Raw genomic sequence first — 15,196 nt, forward strand, 5'->3', positions numbered from 1 at the left:
GGGTTCAGCTTCTTGAGCGGACTGTGTTTGGCGAGACACTTCATTTCTTCTTCGAAGACTTCTTGCTGTATGCATCTAATGATGGTGGTTTTGGCTTGTGCAAGATGGTTGCTCTTGCACTTGTCACTGCCCTGGAGAAGGATTTGGCCAGCTGTATGAGCTTTGCTGTTGCTCAGGTGAGCGACTTCCAGCTGGAAAATCGTTCAATCCTGTGAGCCAAGCTGGCCTCCAGTAGCTTTGGTAGTGAAGGTTGTGACTTGCTGCCGGATTTCTGTATCTGTGTCTGGTACAACAAGTTCAAAGGTCTTTGACTGAGTAGACATTTCTGTCTCTGTTCTTGTCAGGAAGGCTGGACTCAAGAACCTGTAAGTGAGCTTGAGGGAAGCTGCTGGCACAGGCCTACTTCCATACTGACGTGGTGCCACTGTTCTGGGTGTGTGGACTTTCTTATACATGTAACTCTGTTTGACACACAGATGTAGAATCTTCTAGATGCGTTGTGAATATATCACAGCACAATATTGCTATCTGTGTAGAACTTCACTGCATAAATCTCAATGTCCATTTCATTTTTGTTCAGGTCTGCCATCTCAACCGCTAAAGCCAGCGACACAAAGCTCTAGGCATGGATCGGTGTGAGCAGGTTGTGAAGCAAGTTTGGGTTTTCTCATGATGAACCCAACGTGACTTTGTCCCTCGAAGTCGACCACTCTGAGGTATGATACAGCTGATATGGCCATAGTGGCTGCATCTGAGAAAGCGCAAAGTTCTCTCTGCTGCGTGAAGGACAAGGAGACAGGGACATAGGGTGGATGGGGAGTTGTTCGAGTTCCATCAATGCATCTTTCCACAGCTTCCACTGAGTTACTCTTCTGGGAGTGGTGTGTCCCAATAACATTGTTCATGTTCAGTAGAGAATTTGCTCGTTAGAGCCTTGCCTTGCATAGTGATAGGTGCTACAAACCCTAGGTGTGTCGTACAGAACACCTCTTCTTGTGAACAGCTTCTCTACTCAGAAGGTGAAGCAATCTGTTTCCAGATTCCAACTGAGCCCTAGACTTCGCGGCAGGTAGCCTAGTGGTTAGAGCGTTGGGCCAGTAACCGAAAAGGTTGCTAGATTGAATCCCCACGCTGACAAGGTAAAAATCTGTCATTCTGCCCCTGAACAAGGCAGTTAACCCACTGTTCCCCAGTAGGCCGTCATTGTAATTAAGAATTTGTTCTTAACTGACTTGTCTAGTTAAATGAAAAAAATACTCCTAGATCCAGGTCCTTGAGGTCTTTTGCGCGATCCTCTGGGGGAAATGCTTCTATGACTTTGCTGCTGTTGGAGACTATCTTGTGCAGCCTCATGCTAGAATCTGCTAACATTTATCTTGTTCCTTTCAGGATGTCGATAGCTTCTTCATCGCTGGAGAATGAGGTAAGTCAACGTCTACGTAGAAGTTTCTCATGAGAAACTGTTTGGCATCTGTGCCATGCTCTTCACCCTCCTGGGCTGCTCATCTCAGGCCGTAGATGGCTACAGCTGGTGAGGGGCTGTTGCCGAACACATGCACCTTCATTCTGTGATATCTTTGAGGTCGTCTTCATACCACAGGAACCTTAGGTAGTCACGGTGGTCTTCGTGGGAAAAAGACACAGTAGAACATCTGTGACTTCAATGTTTTTTTCGGAATCGGATGAGGACTCCGAGGAGTGTGTTATTCAGGTCTGGTCCACTGAGGAGGACATCGTTGAGGGAGACAACCTCATGCTTGGCACTGGAATCATATACTACTCATATCTGACCTGGTTTCTGGAGATGATACACACTAAATATAGGTAAGTAACGCTCTTGTTTTCCCTCCAATGGTGGTGCTTTTTCAGCTTGAACGTTGTCATACATCTTCTGCCTGAAGTCGCGGAAGCGTTCTTAAATGTTTGGCTTTCTCTCCAGAGTAAGTCACAGCGAAGTGAGTCGCTTCACTGCTTGTCATCTGTTGTTGTGGAGGTGACACTGAGTTGAACGGGAAGGTATGGGAGCTACACAACTGTTCGACTCATCCATGAAGACTTCCCTGTCCATGATTTAGAGGAAGATGTCATCTTTGACAGATGGGGCTGGCTTGTCATCGCCTTGTGTCCTTTCAAACACTTTACATCCGAGGTCGTCCATATCTGTGGTTGGGATGGTGGCCTCCATGCAGCTCTAAGGTCCCTGGCGCAGTGTTGTGTTATCCCATCTCTCCTTGATCTGGATGCTGTTAGCGCAGGGGTTAAGGAATGATGTGCGTCCATTGTGCAGCACGTTTTTTTGTTGTTGTAGCGCTCCGTCCAGATATAACTCACCGATGACCCAGCCTATGTCTAGACATTGCGTGTAGGGTGCATTGTCCGGTCCATTGTACTGTTCTCTGACTTTGCGCACTCCCAGTATCTCTTCCAAAGCAGCAGGAGGATTGCTACGTCTAAGTCGAGTGCTGGAATCTTGTCTGCAACTGGCTTCAGATGAGGGTGATGAAGTGCAACTTCAGGTGAGGGGGATCTCTGATCTGTCTTCTGGCATCATGTCACATTCTGTGAGAGTGGGGAGAGTGAGCTGTCTTTCCGTCCATTAACTCGGCGATGTAGTTGCTTGCTCTCCTCCCAGATGTCTCCACAACTCCTGAACATGCATTCAGAGTGTATGGAGCGGAACCGCTTCTAAAATCAACGAGGTTGAAGAACTCAGTTCTTACTGAAGACTTTTTACTTTGTTCGTCTAAGAGAGCGTACATTCTAAATGCCTTGTCTCTGTGGCCTGCGGGATACACTTTGACTAAGCATATCTTGACGCATGATCTAGAGCTGACTGCATCTCCACAGATCTCAGTGCACTTCGAGGTTACTACACGTGTTGCACTCTCCTTTTGCGGCAAGCTATGATTTTCTTTGGTAGCGAAGTTCTCCATCGGGCTGGCCCCAGATGTAGCGTGGGCGGATATCTATCACTGTTGCAATCTTTGCACTGCAACGCTTTTCCACAATATTTTGCGAGATGACTGGTTGAAACTGTAACATGTGGCTGTCCTCGAGATACGACTTACGCTCATCTAGTGTCTTGCTCCTGAAGCTGCAGCATCTTCTCAGCGGATGAGGCTTGTTGTGCAGAGGACAACTTTCTTCCCTGAGAGACTAGGCTAGACTCAGATGAGACTTCTGTCTTCCTTATGGACACTGGTGTTCTATGTTCTTTGTTATGTTTTGCGTGGGGAGTTGGAGCCGCCTGTTCAAGAAGGTGAAGCTTGGATCGCTGCGCATCTTCGCTTGCTTAGGATGAACTGTAGGACTGACAGGTCTCTGCTTGACTTTTTTGCATCGGTGGTCTGGTTCTGTATTGTAGAGTCTGGCTGTATCAAAGTTGACCGCTGCTAACTGGACCTTTGACGGTCTCAATGGCTTTGTGTTATGAGGTGGTTGAGCAGTGTACGTGGTTGCATGTGACGTGCATACTCACGGGCGCGTTGCGTTACGCTGAGAGGTGTGCCGTCTGGGTTTCTAACAAACAGCGTGTCTCTCTGTTTAAATAATCGGCAGCTACTTCGAAAACCTCAGCTTCAGCTATGGCTGCTGTGGCAGCTTTCTCCTACTTGAGAATATGTAAGTGTGCCTTTACCTCAGCTTTTCTTCTAGCTACTTCAGCTGTAACCCTATGATGCTCTTTTATGCAGCCCCCTTCTCTTATCATGTCAGCTTCCCTTGTTGCATAGGAAGCCAGTGCACGTGCAGCCTCTGCTTTTGCAGGAGCCCTGGTGGCTGCAGCACTAGCTGATGACAGGTTAGAGTGGCTTGAATGTCTAAAACTAATGCGCTTAGATCTGTCTTCAGGACTAACTGATGTCAGATCAGATTTATTAGTCTCTAGAGCTTGAACACCGTGACCTGGTCCCCAGAGTGTTGTATGTGCTGTCCTCTGAGTCTGAATGCTGAAGGATGTCTGTTACCTTGATCATCTTGTTTCATAATGAGCTGGGTTAACTCTGTGGAGTCTGATGGCTAAAGAGGTTGGATTGAGACGTGTAGAAGGGATCCACTCTTCCTTTGGCTGGTCCCGTAAGAGTAGTCAGTCTTTTTATTGTTATGCCCTCACAATATGTGTATTTTTGATACTTTGCAACACAGCTGACATGTCCCAATAAAGATCCCGGAGGCAGGATTACGGTTTTTAATCTTTAGTTACATATTACTTTTTGTAAAACTGTAAAGTACAGAATAAAGCAAATATTGTTTCAAAATGATCTGCACACATTCACACAAATGCAAAAACGTAAAGAATAGCCTGACCCCAAACACTAACTATAACAAGCTAACAGTACAATAGGCCTAGCTTGCCAACATAACATTGCAGAAAGGAGGAACATGTACCTCACTAGAAAATTGCCACAAAATGACTAAAACAGCAATACGCGTACTATGTATACATACAACATAATTACAACGGTATCATATTGTAACATAAAGATACCTAGGCACGCACAGTAGCCAGATACAGTACATTATAAAGTAAAGGAAGTTAAGTTACGTGTCAAAGATAGTTAACACCCAATGTATTTTCTATGGCAATTAGTTAGCGCACATTAGTTTAGCATCATCGTGACCCTAAAGCCTAGGTAAAAACGTACGTATTCTATAAAGTATAACTAGAATTAATGAAAGCATGTAATAATGACTCAAAAACAAAAGGTGCCTACTTAAAGACGGATCTTTATCCGGGAAAAAATATGAAAAAAGATGAAGCTGTATGTTGCCATTCTTCAGATTGCTTGTACTGGGAATGAGCTCTGAACAGGAAGTAAGCTGATTTAAATTACCCACGTTTGCCAGAGTAGCGCAACAGAGCACTAATACTATGTACAGATAAATGTATGTCTATCAAAACACGGACCAAAAAGGCAATTTTTGAATGTTGACTTCATTGTATATTCCTCCAGCAGCAATTTTTGGGGTGTTGTTGATAGAATTCAAGCTATATTAGATCAAATCCAGCCAGGAACTTATTTTAGCAGATGACCTGAATCACACATTCAATAAATTTGACAGACATAGCAATAAAAAAGGCAAATTCAAGGAGCCTCCAATTGTAACGTTCGTCTATTTCTTCCTCCTCCTCGGATGAGGAGAGGCGAGAAGGATCGGACCAAAATGCAGCGTAGGTGGAATACATGATGAATTTATTAAATAAAGACGAACACGAAGAACACTTGGATGACTACAAAACACTAAACGATGTGAACAAACCTGAACTAGAGAACGTAACGCACTAACAGGAACGAACACATACACGAACGAAAACGAAACAGTCCCGTGTGGTGCGACATACACAGGAACAATCACCCACAAACAAACAGTGTGAACAACCTACCTTAATATGGTTCTCAATCAGAGGAAACGTAAAACACCTGTCCCTGATTGAGAACCATATCAGGCTAATAGACAATGAACCTAAACATAGAAACACATAACATAGAATGCCCACCCCAACTCACGCCCTGACTATACTAAACAAATACAAAAACAAGGAAAACAGGTCAGGAACGTGACACCAATGAGGCTGAAAAATGTCATATCTACAAATAATTTACAGGACACCTGGAGATTATGCACAACTACAAAAGACTACTCCTTTTTTTTTCTCAAAGTAAAACAAACTATTCAAGAATTGACTTTTTTTCCTCCCAAAATGCACTCAACAATTTACTGGCTCGAAAGTTAAATCTGAGTTAGAAATTTAAATTTAAGAAAGTAATTACTATCTTAAAATAAGCCCATAAAAAATCTTTACAAGTTTTAGAAGAAAATACATATTTCAAATTTAAGCAGGAATATGATCTTTAACTTTTGAAGAAAGCCAACGACAGGTTAAACTCAAATTAGGCATACTACTTAATACCAAAGAAACCTGGTAAACATTACACAACCCTCACAAAATCAATACACTTGAAACCAGTGGTAATTTTTTAAGATAGAATACAAGTTAGTTAATTAGAAATCACAACGGGATTAACAACAATTTTAAAAACTTATGAAAATCTATAGAAATCATAATTAAACAACAGTTGGACTGATCATTCAGCCTCAATCGACAACCCTGAAAAAATTAACAGACCAAAAAAAATAAAAAATATAAAAAATAATCGGGTAAAATAGAGTTCACCCAAAAATAGACCGGGTTAAAACATTCACGCAGAGAAAAGCACCAGGAATGGCTGTTATAGCAGCAAAGGGGTACAACCCATATTAATGCCCATGATTATGTAATGAGATATTCAACGAGCAGGTGTCCACATACTTTTGGTCATGTAGTGTATCACTCAATTCACTACTTCCTAGTTCCATGTATCAAAGTTATATTAAAATCTGTAGAGTCCCCTGCTGATTACAGACCCATAACTTGAATAATTTGCAACACAATAATATAAAAGCTTATGCAAAATAATTGCAAGCGTCTGAAGACTTAATGCATATCAATCAAACAGGGTTCATTAAAAATAGACAAACAAATACAAGAACCCTTTATAATAGAATATGCAAAAAAAGATAGATTTAACAATAATGGCTGTTAATGCCAAAAAGGCTTTTGACTGTCTTGAATGGCCTTTTCGAATAAAAAAGTTGAAAGCCTTGAACTTTCCAGCTGAAATAATACATTTAATACAAATGGTATATAAATATCCTCAAGTAAAAATATAAACAAATACATTTTCTTAAGAAATTGCATTAGAAATGGCACAAGACAGGGATTGCCCCACTCCCTATCCTGTTTGCACTGACAATTTAACCGCTTAGAAAGAATTAGACAGAACCCAAACTTAACAGGTATCAGTATTTGTTTACCAAACTAAACGTAAAAATACACAATGTATTTGCCGACGATCTCCTGATATACCTGACCAATATTGAAAACTCAATTTTCAAAAATACTTTCTGAAAACTCTAAAATTTCAGGATATAAAACTTGGAAAAACGGAAGTAATGGCAATAGGAAAATGAAAAATAATAACTCTTGATCTAAACAATCCTTTAAGTGTGTAACGTTCGTCTTGTGGTGATTGAACGGACCAAGGCGCAGCGGGTGATGAATACATACTGAATTTATTTAACAGACGAAACACTGACAAAACACTAGAACAAACTACAAAACAATAAACGAAGGCAACAGACCTGAAACAAACGAACTTACATATAGACGAAGAACGCACGAACAGGAACAGACTACCTAAACCGAACGAACAAACGAAACAGTCCCATGTGGTATACACTGACACAGGAACAATCACCCACAAACAAAGAGTGAGAACAACCTACCTTAATATGGCTCTCAATCAGAGGAAACGTCAAACACCTGACCTCTAATTGAGAACTATACCAGGCAAACCATTAACCCAACATAGAAAACACATAACATAGACTACCCACCCCAACTCACGCCCTGACCAACTAAACACATACAAAACAACAGAAAACCGGTCAGGAACGTGACAAAGTGGAACATTATAAAATATAAAATACTTAGGATGCTTAAGTGACAACAAATAATAAAGAGAACTTTATCCCATTACTCAACAATATGAAAGCAGATCTATTTAAATGGAAGAATATTCCCCAAAATCTTACAGGTAGAATTTACCTCTTCAGAATTGCATGGCTCCCAAAGTTTTCATATTTATTCTCGGTAATACCAATTACCCCACTGAAGACATTCTTTAAAAATGTATACTCGGGCCATAAGACTTTATATGGGCAAATAAAACTCATAGAATAAAAATGAATGTTTTACATCTCTTTAAGTCTGAGGGTGGTTTAACCTTCCAGACTTGGAATTGTACCAACTCGCCACCCAAGAATTTTACTTTGTGTGTGTGTGTGTGTGTGTGTGTGTGTGTGTGTGTGTGTGTGTGTGGTAAAAGGATATTTCTGAAATTATTGTGTGTACAGCAGTGAAGGCTCGTCAGAGGGGGAAGGGGAGGACCATCCTCAGTGAAATGTCATAAAAAGGTAAATGGTGAAACCTTAAAGTTATCCTTTTTAGATGAAACTATACTACATATTCATATGTCCCCAAATAAGTGCTTGATGAAAGGCTCCCTGTTAACCAAATTCTTGCATGCCCTGCTTTTGTTTAGCTGAACGATCAATGTTCTTCAGGTCACTGCACTCACCTTTCGACCAAGCCTTACCTGCTTTTTGAAAAGTCAGCCTTGGTCGAAAGGTGAGTGCAGTGACCTGAAGATAATCGATCGTTCAGCTACACAAAAGCAGGGCATGCAAGAATTTGCTTTTAGGAGGACACGACGAGAGGGAAAGTTACGTTAACAAGGACAACTACAAGGAGCTTTCAGGGGTAATTGCACGTTACGATGCTTTACTTGCTGAACATGTGGAACTTTCAACTGTCTTTTCTGGGAGGTTGAAAACAATTCCGAATGATTTGATAGCTTCCATCGCCTCCAGTAAAAGATATTGTGAAAGGCTATACCCATTCACTAACACAGTCCTAAGCGGGATAGCACAAAATGAGATGCAGAGACGTGACTTCAACAAAAAGAAGGAAACTGTATTGGGTGTTCTTTCAACTCTCCCCAGGGCAGTACAAACAAAGGCCCGTGTAAGGGCTATCTAATAAAAAAAAAAGTACTAGTGGGTACTAAATGCAAAACCAACAGCTTGAGCTGAACCTATAACAGGGAATCATGGTGCTGTGGAATTCGCCGTAACCTCCGGCTCGTAATCATTCTGCCTCTCCTCTGCCCCTCAGTCAGGTCCTTAAAGATTACGTTTCAACATTGCCTTGTCCCAAGAATTCTCACTTCTTAGAAAATACGAAATATTTTAGGGATTCACTCATGCCCCTTTTCATGATGGCGCTAACATTAGCCACATGAGTGAATGCTAGCTAGCAACCAGCGCCCGGTTTCCCGATAGCAATGGAACTTAGCCTTACGAGTTTTTTAACAATGCATCTTTGCTACAATGGCTGATGGAACATGCGTTTCCCAAACCACCACGCAGAGAGAACGATGGCTAAGTGCGTCGGTTGGAAGATGTGGATCGAATAAAAAGGAGCACTGCTCTCAGATCAGCTTTCTCCATTCAAATATTTCCTTAACATTACAATTATTTCACAATACTGAAGACGGATCAGCTCCTAGTGAAAGAACCACCTACGGCTGCAAATTGAGGCAGCTTATTCTAATGCTTACCCAATAAAAATGCAGTAAATCACCGATTTGGCACATAATTGCAAACATGTTCAACTAAACTTGGTCCCGTGTGGCTCAGTTGGTAGAGCATGGCGCTTGTAACACCAGGGTTGTGGGTTCAATTCCCACGGGGGGACCAGGATGAATATGTATGAACTTTCCAAGTTGTAAGTCGCTCTGGATAAGAGCGTCTGCTAAATGACTTAAATGTAAATGTAAACATTATGAAATATATTGAGACAAATGACTGACAGTAGCATAGAAGTCAATTGAATATGATTGAAAACACCTATAGCCTGATCTTTATTTTAACACAGTCATCTCAGTTTTCATTTGAAACATTTTTATATGTAGCTTGTTTTGTATAAATTGCAAAGACATTGGCAACTTCGTATTTGTAGTCAACTTTGTTCTAAAGTTAATGGCTGTCACAGGGTTTTCACTAGATAGCACAATCACAAATTCAAAATTGGCTACATCGTAAAAATGGATTAAAACAAATGTGCCATTTGCTCTTACTTGAAGGTTAGGGTTAGGCATAAGGTTAGTAGTGTGGTTAAGATTAGGGTTAAGGTCAAGTTTAAAATAACATTTTAAGAAGAGAAATTGTAGAAATAGGCATGGTTTATGGCTGTGGTAACTAGTGACGACCCTGTCGCAGATAAACGACTCAACCATGTGATTCCATGTATAGTGGAGATCTTCTGTGTATTAAGTGGGCAAGAAAGCATCTAACAAAGTTAACGATGGTTTTGGGAAACAGCTTGGATATTTGACTATGCCCCTACGAAAGTTCTAACAATGAATTTAGCCTTAAAATGTCTTTGGGAAACCGGGCTCAGGACATTAAGCTAGCCCAAACCAACAACACAAACAGACTATAAAACTACAAATAGTGAGTCGAGTTACAGACCATACTACACGAGTTAAGGATCCGCCCCTTTTTTTCAATTTTTGCCTAAAATGACATACCCAAATCTAACTGCCTGTAGCTCAGACACTGAAACAAGGATATGCATATTCTTGGTACCATTTGAAAGGAAACACTTTGAAGTTTGTGTAAATGAAAGGAATGTAGGATAATATAGCACAATAGTTCTGGTAAAAGATAATACATAGAAAAAAACAACCGTTCTTTTGTATTTTTTTGTTCATACAATCTTTGGGATGCAAGAGAGGCCATAATGTATTATTCCAGCCCAGGTGCAACTTAGATTTTGGCCATTAAATTGCAGCAGTGTATGTGCCGCGTTTTAAACTGATCCAATGAACCATTGCATTTCTGTTCAAAATGTTGTATCAAGACTGCCCAAATGTGCCAAATTTGTTTATTAATAACTTTTCATGTTCAAAATTGTGCAGTCCTCAAACAATAGCATGGTATTATTTCACTGTAATAGCTACTGTAAATTGGACAGTGCAGTTAGATTAATAAGAATTTAAGCTTTCTGCCAATATCAGATATGTCCTGGGAAATGTTCTTGTTACATACAACCTCATGCTAATCGCATTAGCCTACGTTAGCTTAACCGTCCCGTGGAGGGGACACCGATCCCAAAGAAGTTTTAAATGTCTTATCTGTGATGTAATTTTTTGCACACACATAGCTTTCACACACAATGACTTTGGCGGTGTCATTTACAAAATAGCCTCCAACACTTTACTTAGTAAATTGGATGTAGTCTATCACAGTGCGATCCGTTTTGTCACCAAAGCCCCATATACTACCCACCACTGCGACCTTTATGCTCTCATTGGCTGGCCCTCGCTTCATATTATCGCCAAACCCACTGGCTCCAGGTCATCTATGTCTTTGCTCGGTAAAGCCCCGCCTTATCTCAGCTCACTGGTTACCATAGCAGCACCCACTCGTAGCACGCGCTCCAGCAGGTATAGTTCACTGGTCACCCCCAAAGTCAATTCCTTCTTTGGCCGCCTTTCCTTCCAGTTCTCTGCTGCAAATGACTGGAACGAATTGCAAAAATCACTGAAGCTGGAGACTCATATCTCCCACACTAACTTTAAGCACTAGCTGTCAGAGCAGCTCACAGATCACTGCACCTGTACATAGCACATCTGTAAATAGCCCATCAACATTCTCCTACTGTTATTTATTATTTTGCTCCTTTGCACACCAGTATCTCTACTTGCACATTCATCTTCTGCACATCTATCACTCCAGTGTTTTAATTGCTAAATTGTAATTATTTCGCCACTACGGCCTATTTATTGCCTTACCTCTCTTATCTTACCTCATTTGCACACACTGTATAGACCTTTTTCCTATTGTGTTATTGACTGTATGTTTGTTTATTGACTGTATGTCTGTTTTGTGTCGCACTGCTTTGCTTTATCTTGGCCAGGTCGCAGTTGTAAATGAGAACTTGTTCTCAACTAGCCTACCTGATTAAATAAAAGTGAAAGAAAAAAATATGTAGCCTACTTGGACACCGTGTCCCCACATTTCCCAGTCTTCCACACGAGCCTGAAGCCACAGAGCTCTTCTCTATGGCTCTATGTCCCTATGTTGGAGCATTGCGAACCATAGGTCGGGATTTATGACCTGGTTACGTACAGCATATTGAACAACCCAAAGCACTTTTGTCATTTTTTTGGGTTATTTCTGTATAACAAAACATCTATGAAGAAGTTGGGGGTTACAATGGGGGTAAATGGGAAAGAATTTGTTTCCCCCAATTTTTGGTTTAGGGGAATTGACTCAACTTTTCAAAGGTTTCTGATTTAATGTTATCCATTCTCACATTCTTTTATTATGTTGTCTGAAGCTGAAGGTTTAATGTATCCTTTGTTCACAGACCTTAGCCTTTTCAGGACCATAAGGACGTTTTGGTTGGGGTCCCCACCCCACTTCGGGACCTTAGCTGTTGGGCTAGTCACTGCACAAGATTTTTACTACCTGCCGACAAACGTTTGCACCTCTGAAAAGAGGAATTGGCACTCATTGGAAATGACAAGGAGTGGAATGTTAACTAAAGAGACTGGTACTCAGGCTACTATAGGCCGGTACAATAAGTAAACTATGAAAGTTGAATACAAGGTCATTGTGCGATAATCCAAGTTTACTTTTTAAAGTTGACGGATGGTGATACATACAAGATATGACACAAACTAAATGTTGAGTTTGGCAGTACAAAATGTACAGTACAAGTATGACGGCAAGAGAAATGAATGAATATTACAATGAAAGAAATCAGATTATTTTCAGTCCAGCCAGCATGTTGGCTAGATAAAGAATATGCACTCACTAAAGGAGTGGTTACAAGTTTTAATATAAAAAGGAGTGAGTGCATCACTGTACACTTCCAACTGAATACATGATGGGTTTAATCATGGCATTTTTTCTCTCTGCAGCTCTGCTGTTGCTGGTTCCTGGGATCCTGACTGAAAGTAATGTGGAATATATTTACATCTTTGTAATGTTATCTTTATAACCTATACAGTGTAGTTAATTTTTTGTTACAATTTTATTACAGAGGAACATGGATCAAACCCCATCAATTTGACGATAGTCAACAGCATCTCCAATGCACCCAATGAGACCTACAGTGCTGACGTTGTGTTCAGGGGGATCCTACTCGGTGCCATGAGGAGACTGCAGCAGACCAATTCAGACTTCAAGTCAGTAGAAATGTAGATTCTATTGCTTGACTTCTAGAATAGCTCATTTATGCAATATCGATGATACAGTTTGAGCAATAGTTTCTATGCCAATTTACAGATAATGTTCTGTAGTTCTATGTGTCATTTATTGCATGGCAAGGTATGTCATTTTCATGTTTTCAATGTCTAAAGTAATGGTGGTATTCTTGCTTTTGGAATGGATAAGGTGTATTATAATTGGCAGACGGTGTGTCAAAGATGTTATGTCATTGAGCATTGTTCTTCCAGGTTTACCTACACAGAGGACCCCAACTATGGTCCTTTCCTGGAGAGTGTGAATGGTGTAGCCGGGGACAATGCTGAGCACACTTATTGGGAGCTCCTTGTTCAGACTGGGAAGAGCGGATCCGTGATCAGACCTGACGTGGGTGAGTAATGATTTAGACTCTCGCTCTCTCACGCGCTCTAAAGGGGAAAAGCAAGCGTTATTTACAACAATCTATTTGTCACATTAATTGTGCACATACTGTAAACACAAAATGAGCACACTTATTGGGAGCTCCTTGTTCAGACTGTGAAGAATGGACCCGTGATCAGACCTGATGTGGGTGAGGAGTAGTAGTCTCACTCTCACAATGTTAAGACCGTGTTTAGAACTCTCACTCTCTCTCAGAGAGCAAAGCTATAGCATTAAGCAGAAAAGCTAGTGTTATTTACAATGTATTTGTCACATGGATTGTGCACATACTGTAAACACAAAATGATCTATTTGGACCTTGTTTTCACAGGTATTGGCTGTTACATCCCAGAACCAAATGACCGCATCATCCTGAATTTTACAAAATGGTGAACATTCAGAAGCGCCTGACTGATACTGTTTTATTTTAAAAAGTGCTGTTGTGCATTTTATTACATGTACCATAACAGGAAATAAGTATGGTAGTAATGGTCAATCTTAAGACTGTTTAGAATGAAAAATAGAGTTTCACCATGATATTGTTATATACCCAGACTACTGTAAAATAACATTCCATTTGTAATTACTGTGTAAAGGTTAATAAAGTACAAGTAGCTATGGAGCACCACTTGTGCGGGGAAACAAAATGACTGCAACAGTGGTATCTGTGATAAGGTGCGTCTCGGTGAGAGGTGTAGGAGTCAGGCGCAGGAGAGCAGGGATTACTGAGAAGCGTGTTTAATATAATAATTATATATACATAGTCCACCAATACAAAATTGGCACAGATCTGTCTATATAAAGGTCCCACAGTTCACAGTGCCTAAACAGTGAAAACAATACAGAAACTCGTGCCAACCGCACGGAGGAACAAACTCAGTTCCGAAAATAAACTACACGTGCGTAATAACGAGAACAAGAAACATCAACGATAAACGAGCGCAAAATACCCACAAGCTTAATCCCGCACGAAATAAGGCAGGTAACAGGTGCCCTATATACACACAGAAATAAACGCAATTGAAACCAGGTGTGAAAAGGAACACAGACAAAACAACCAGAAAAGGAAAAAGGGATCGGTGGCGGCTAGTAAACCGGCGACGCCGAGCGCCGCCCGAACAGGGAGAGGAGTTACCTTCGGTAGAAGTCGTGACAGTATCATTATACATGTACAGTGTACGTGTATACCTGTACGCGCACACAATCATTTCAGAAATGACTGTATATATTATTTACACTCACGTGTGTGTGTGTGTATATATTTTCACTAAAAAAGTTGCTATCTAGAACCTAAAAGGGTTTTTCGTCTGTCCCCATAGTAGAACCCTTTTTGGTTCCATGTAGAAGCCTTTCTGCAGAGGGTTCTACATGGAAATGGAGCATGATTATTTGATCAACCAAGTTTGTTTTACAAAATGCACTTGGCAGTTTAAGGACTAGTAGTCCACTAAAGTTACAAGCTGAATTGCCTGTGACCTTGGCTGGTGGCTGGCAACACATACAAAAAAGCACACATTTAAATATTATGTTTGACTGTTCAGTAAAGGGCTTAAAACATACCATACATGAGCTTAAATCAGTCTTATCAATCATTGACAGTGACTTCCCAATGTTATTTCCTGCACACCCACTCTATGGATTGTGCACCTTCTCTGTTGGAATGTCTACAGGTCTAATACAGTATAAAAATACCAAAGAGTAGAAGCAGAGGCATACATTTCCAGCTGGTCCTGGAGACAAGATTTTTGATCAGGCCTCAGAGGTGGCATAACAAAAGCTTGCAAACACTGGTGCAATATCTGATAATGGAAACACAACAGGGATTTGTAGACAAGTGAAGCACACCATGGGGATACGACACCGACTGCTACTTCTCACATACCTGGACCCACTGTGC

At 40.9% G+C, this 15,196-nt stretch overlaps 1 protein-coding gene and 1 non-coding gene across 2 annotated transcripts; both read left to right on the top strand.

Moving 5' to 3' along the window:
* The first annotated feature begins 8,247 nt into the window (after nucleotides 1-8,247).
* Nucleotides 8,248-13,927, top strand: LOC129832424 (transcobalamin-1-like). Its single transcript, XM_055896477.1, has 4 exons — nucleotides 8,248-12,629; nucleotides 12,716-12,860; nucleotides 13,131-13,270; nucleotides 13,631-13,927. The coding sequence occupies exons 1-4, from the start codon at nucleotides 12,557-12,559 to the stop codon at nucleotides 13,690-13,692; spliced, it is 420 nt and encodes a 139-aa protein (XP_055752452.1). The 5' UTR covers nucleotides 8,248-12,556; the 3' UTR covers nucleotides 13,693-13,927.
* Nucleotides 9,284-9,360, top strand: trnat-ugu (transfer RNA threonine (anticodon UGU)). Its single transcript has one exon. It is a non-coding gene; the product is annotated as a tRNA-Thr (tRNA).
* Nucleotides 13,928-15,196: the final 1,269 nt, after the last annotated feature.

Source organism: Salvelinus fontinalis, chromosome 33 (assembly GCF_029448725.1).
Source record: "Salvelinus fontinalis isolate EN_2023a chromosome 33, ASM2944872v1, whole genome shotgun sequence".
Classification (NCBI taxonomy): Eukaryota; Metazoa; Chordata; class Actinopteri; order Salmoniformes; family Salmonidae; genus Salvelinus; species Salvelinus fontinalis.